The sequence below is a fragment of the Hypanus sabinus genome, chromosome 2 (assembly GCF_030144855.1).
Source record: "Hypanus sabinus isolate sHypSab1 chromosome 2, sHypSab1.hap1, whole genome shotgun sequence".
NCBI classification, from domain to species: Eukaryota; Metazoa; Chordata; class Chondrichthyes; order Myliobatiformes; family Dasyatidae; genus Hypanus; species Hypanus sabinus.
The window spans coordinates 86,813,627-86,819,223 of NC_082707.1; the positions used below are offsets into that span (position 1 = coordinate 86,813,627).

Genomic DNA, 5,597 nt, shown 5'->3' on the forward strand with positions numbered 1-5,597 from the left:
GATGAGTGATATCATTGTGAAGTACTCCCTTTTTACCATTCAGGAAAGGGGATGTACTTATCATGGCTCCTTGACTTGCTGTTCCCTCTCCACCAGCAATTGTCTATTTAACATCAACTTAACTTCCCATGCAATCGAGGGGAATGCAACACCACTTCCTGTCCTGCCATCCAGAATATTGCACAAATTGACAATGGACGTGCTCTTTATCATCAGATTTGGTTTTGGGGAGGGAATTGGAACTTGGATCCAATAACTCAACAGGGGCATCAGTAGTGCCGTCCAAATTAATGGATGGGAAACAGAGGGCTTCCCCATCATCTGGAGTCAGGCGTACTGCCCACTCTCCCATGCCATGTTCCTGGGTTGTATCAAGCCTTCCACCAAATCCAGCAGAAAGGACATAGATGTAAGAGTGGTAATGATGTCAGGCATTTGGGACATTCAGGACAAGGCCTCGGTGAACTTGAATGATGTCAGAGTCTTCTGCTTGGGCCCACAACATGTCAATGCCTTGCAGATGCATTGTTAAAAGAGGAAGCAAGAAATACCCTGACACATTGTAAGATAATATATTAAACTGATGCCACAATGAATACAGAAAGTAATGTTCCAAATGTATTTGCTGAATATATTATGAATGAAGTATATTTTTGTTATAAAAAGGTGTAATGTTAAATGCATCTCATCATCCATCAATTAAATATTTTCCTCCAGTGTCCTCTGGTTGTGAAGTGCTTTGAGCCCCTGTACCCAGTTTTTTACACCAGGAAATTGCTGCAGCTCATGGCATTAAATGGACATCTTTCGCGATGGCTTACAGAAGGTGTTTCTGAAATTACAAAACTGTAATTGAAAATTGATTGTTCAATTTCATATCCTGGCCATTATGAATATGTCCTGAACCAAATAACGTATATACAGAGGCTGGTCTGAGAAAACAGAACATATTGTTCACTTGAATTGGTCATGCACAGTGTGTGTGAACTGAAGCGTCAAATCAAATAGTTAGTCAAAGGTAATAATGGACAGGGATACAAAAGCAGTAGGTTGAACTGAGATTCTGCTGAAATCTCATCTCATTTGAAAGTGAATCCTAGTGCAGTACTCACAACATTTCTGTGAGGATTGTGGTCAATATTATCCATATGAGGAAAGTGGGGTTTTGTACCCTGATGGAATGAGACGAAGTGGCACTGCGAAAAATCTCAATCTCTGCTTTCTTCGGCTTCTACGAACTGACTTTTAAGCACGTTGCTTGGGAAACTAACTGAGAAATGCTTCAAAATTAGGTTGGTGCCTCACGCAGAGTGTGAACGGTTTCTGCAATTTTCTTTGGAAGTATTTACTTTTTCTGGTGTTCAAGGAATTTATAGGTGTAACTTATATCTGGCTGTTGGCATATCTGCAGAAAATATTCAGATAAAGACTTGGCTATAGTCAGAACTTTAAAATAAGTGAAAGACACTGAAAGCCATTGGAATTCGGAATTCAAGCAAGCAGGTCTTTGGAACTGAATTTACGTTAATCTGTACAAAATGAATATAACTAAATGTGAAAATTGTGATTCTTCCAATGTGATGTCTCTTCTGGGGGAAGAAGCAGCTACAGAGCAGTACTCCATAAATGTCTCCCACACTGCAGAACTCCGTGCCTTATGTAACCTGGCCCAGAGATCATTTCTTGCTATGTCTCAGCAGGGAATGAATGGTTTGGTCATTCCTCTTGCTGTCTGTCTTTTCGCCTCCCTGCTGGCCACTCCTCTGGTCCTGATGGCCATCTTTTCAAACAGCAGTCTACGCCAGGAGACTAGGTACCTTCTGCTTGCCAACACTATGACAAATGATTTAATCTATTCAATACTGAACACCTTTGTTGCTATCCTCAATACAGTGAGAGCTGGAATGCCCAAAGTAGTTTGTGAATTGATCTTGTTCCTGCTAACTGTGGCATATTCGAATGGAATTCTAACAATCACTGCTATGGTGGTGGACACCTACGTGGCCATTGGCTGGCCCCTTCACTATCCACTACTTTTATCCCGTTCAAGAGCAATTAAGATAATTGCTTGCATATGGATTATCTCCGTCAGCCTTTCTTCTGTTCTGCTCATAATAATGCTGTGGACACAGAAGAATCCATTTTCCTCGTTCACAATGTGTGTGGCACCCTTGGTGCTTTTGTCTTCTCCATTTGGAGCATTTTTGTTAAAATGTTCTTTTGGTATTGTATTCCTCTATTTTCTAACGTGCTTAGTACTGATATCAAGTTTCTATATAATGCTATACTGCAAAACAAAGACATTGGGCATATGGGTGAACAACTCAAGGGCAAAACAGACCTATCTCATCCATTCAGTGTTGTTGCTTCTTTATTTCTCCCCTCTGGCTGTGCTGGTAGTCGGGGTAGTGATCTATGGAATGCACCCGACTGAGACCCAGGCAGCAATCTGGATCATTGTGTCAGTAAATGATATTCTGATGTTACCAAAAGCCGTGAGCCCCTATGTTTATGGGCTGAGATATCGAGAGATTACAAACACAATTCGATCATTCTTCACTCTGAAGTCGAAAACTCAAGTAAGGCCACTGTGAAGTAATTTGAGCAGAAAGGTTGGTAGCTGATTTCTCCTTGTCCTCTCTATATTGCCCTGATCAGGATTTTGCACAAGTAACGTCCACTCTGCATTGTGTAATGCATAGTACTTGGACCACGGCAGAGGCTGTCTGACAGATGCCCTAGAGACAGGCTAGTCAGCTCACCAGGTTTATCATAGTAGCATCTAAACCTCAAAAGTGTCTAAGTTATTATTGTGCAATTAAATCTTCAGACATTTAAAATTTAAAACACAATTGTTACATTGCCCAATCAGTATTTCTGTTTTCTGACAGCTTCTCTTTTAGTCCGTTTAAGTTAAAGGTCTATGGGAGGCAGTTTTGGAAATCAGATTGCTACTGCCCACACTGGAACCCATTCATCACAACAGGAACAGCCGGTTGTGAAATATCAGTATCTGAGCAGGGAGGTGCAACTTTCAACATTCACCTGCATGTTGTGGTGGTCAAATCCCTGTAACTAGATGCTGAAGAGACTCGTTGTGCTGGGGAGTTGCTTGGTGTTTCTGAAGCACTTGCAAAGTTTTGGGTGAGGAACAGACAATAGAACCATAGAACCATAGAACACTATGGCACAGTACAGGCCCTGCAGCCCTCCATGTTGTGCCGACCCGTATAATCCTTTAAAAAAGTACTAAGTCCACACTACCCCATAACCCTCCATTTTTCTTTCATCCATGTGCCTGTCCAAGAGGCTCTTAAATACCCCTAATATTTTAGCCACCACCACCATCCCTGGCAAGTCATTCCAGGCACTCACAACCCTCTGTATAAAAAACTTACCCCTGATGTCTCCCCTAAACTTCCCTCCCTTAATTTTGTACCTCCGTCCTCTGGTGTTTGCTATTGGTGCCCTGGGAAACAGATACTGACTATCCACCCTATCTATGCCTCTCATAATCTTGTAGACCTCTATCAAGTCCCCTCTCATCCTTCTATGCTCCAAAGAGAAAAGTCCCAGCTCTGCTAACCTTGCTTCATATGACTTGTTCTCCAAACCAGGCAACATCCTGGTAAATTTCCTCTGCACCCTCACCATAGCTTCCACATCTCACCAGAGAATTGTAGAGTGCAACATGACCTCTCTACTCTTGAACTCAATCCCCATTAATGAAGCCTAGCATCCCATAGGCCTTCTTAACTACCCTATCAGCCTTTGCAGCGACCTTGAGGGATGTATGGATTTGAAACCCAAGGTCCCTTTGTTCATCCACACTCTTAAGTAACCGACCATTAGTCCTGTACTCAGTCTTCTGGTTTTTCCTTCCCAAATGCATTGTTTAATGGCTTCCAAAAAGCCATTGTTTATTTTTATATGGGATGACATTCACATTGGGGAAGGTGAGCTTAGACCTTGAATATGCAGTGGATGAAAGAGCATTTCCGTCAGGGGCGATAAGTTAAGTCTGTGTCTCCCCGGTAGAAATAAAGTCTGCAGAGCTAAAACTGGTCGAGTTTTATTTGTTATTTGTTATTGCATTTCCAAATTGCAGCCATTCATGCTGGGGTCTTACACTGACAGCTGAATTGACTGAATCGGGAGACATTATTGTTGAATGCAAATCAATACTCCTACTATGTATGCACTAAATGGACTGTGATCCGTTGAAACAGACTCAGTGAAAACCTCTTAGAATCACAGAAGATACTCACTGTGGTAAACGGAGCATATCTCTGCAGGAGTAAAGTGTACAGCATTAACTCAGGTTCTGTGTCCCCTGTCCCCATGATTATCTTCACCTAACATATTTAAACTGTGGGGAACTTGTTTGCAATAGAATATTCATAACGCCCAGCCTGCAAAATAGACTTAAAACCAAATGCTGAGAATGAAATCTTGAGCAGCATAGATAGCATCAGTGGAAAAAGAAACTGCTGATATTTCAAGTCCAGGAGATTTCATTAAAACTGTTGAATTCACTGCCACTATCCTCCTGTGATGGCAGTCTTGAAGAAGTTATACTCCATTCTCCAGCAGTAGTTCCGATTTCCTGCTCTTGTTTTTATTTCAGATTTTCAGCATTTGGAGCTAGAGTGATTTTCATTTATTGCAAATGTGACCCCGATGGGAAGATAAAAGGGCAGGGGACGGGGTGCAGACGCTGGAACAGATTCCCAGCAGGACTGTGCACGACTATAGCAGCTAACCTCCATGTTATCTCTTTGTCTCTCTCATTGATTCTGTTTGAGAACTTCGTTTTTCAGTCTTGAGATTTTTAGTCCAATTCCACATATTTAAATATGGCCTTCTTTTATTTGTGGCTTTGCTTCTTGTTGTTGGGACTAAACTCTCATCAAGCTGCAGGTCAAAATGACCAACTAATGCTCAGGGAAAGCCTGTCTCACTCCATTCCTTTAGCAAGCAATGCTGAAATTATGTCAACCCAAAATCAACTAAAATGACCAGAAACTATTCCAGTACATTGTGTGGAACTGATGTCGAGTTATGGACCTTTTCAAATAGGAGGTAAACTGAGGGCAAGTCCTGAAGACCGAACACAAGCTCTTCTTCGAGCCCTGCCCTTTCATCATTGTTAGAATCAGAATCAAGCTTAGTATCACTGGCATAAGTCATGGAATTTTTTGCTTTGCGGCAGTAGTACATTGCAATAAGTAATAAAATCTATAAATTAAAATAGTGTATATATATATATAAAATAAGTAGTGTAAAAAGAGAGCAAAAAATATTGAGCAAGTGTATATGGGTTCATTGTCCATTCAGAATCTCTTGAAGTCGTCCTCGATGCTGGAGAGGCTAATGCTCATCATGCAACTGAATGAGTTTGCAACTTCCTGCAGCTTTTCCTGATCCTGTGCTGTCTGCCATAAATTACAAACTGTACCCACTCCTCTTCCCAACAGACTTGTGAAAATAGAAAAAATATCACAATGAAAATGATTTGTAATTTTTCATAATATTAATAAACTCTATTTTTCCCTATCAAGGTTTATTTGTTGTGCGATGGTTAGTCATCTAACATC

At 41.1% G+C, this 5,597-nt stretch overlaps 1 protein-coding gene across 1 annotated transcript; it reads left to right on the forward strand.

Annotated features, from left to right (window-relative positions):
* The first annotated feature begins 1,580 nt into the window (after window positions 1-1,580).
* On the forward strand, window positions 1,581-2,594 carry LOC132403698 (probable G-protein coupled receptor 148). The gene has a single exon (XM_059987284.1). The coding sequence runs from the start codon at window positions 1,581-1,583 to the stop codon at window positions 2,592-2,594; it is 1,014 nt and encodes a 337-aa protein (XP_059843267.1).
* Window positions 2,595-5,597: the final 3,003 nt, after the last annotated feature.

Bases quoted from the DNA above. Each gene is read 5' to 3' on its own strand.
- LOC132403698 (XM_059987284.1), top strand. From the start codon at position 1,581: ATGTCTCTTCTGGGGGAAGAAGCAGCTACAGAGCAGTACTCCATAAAT.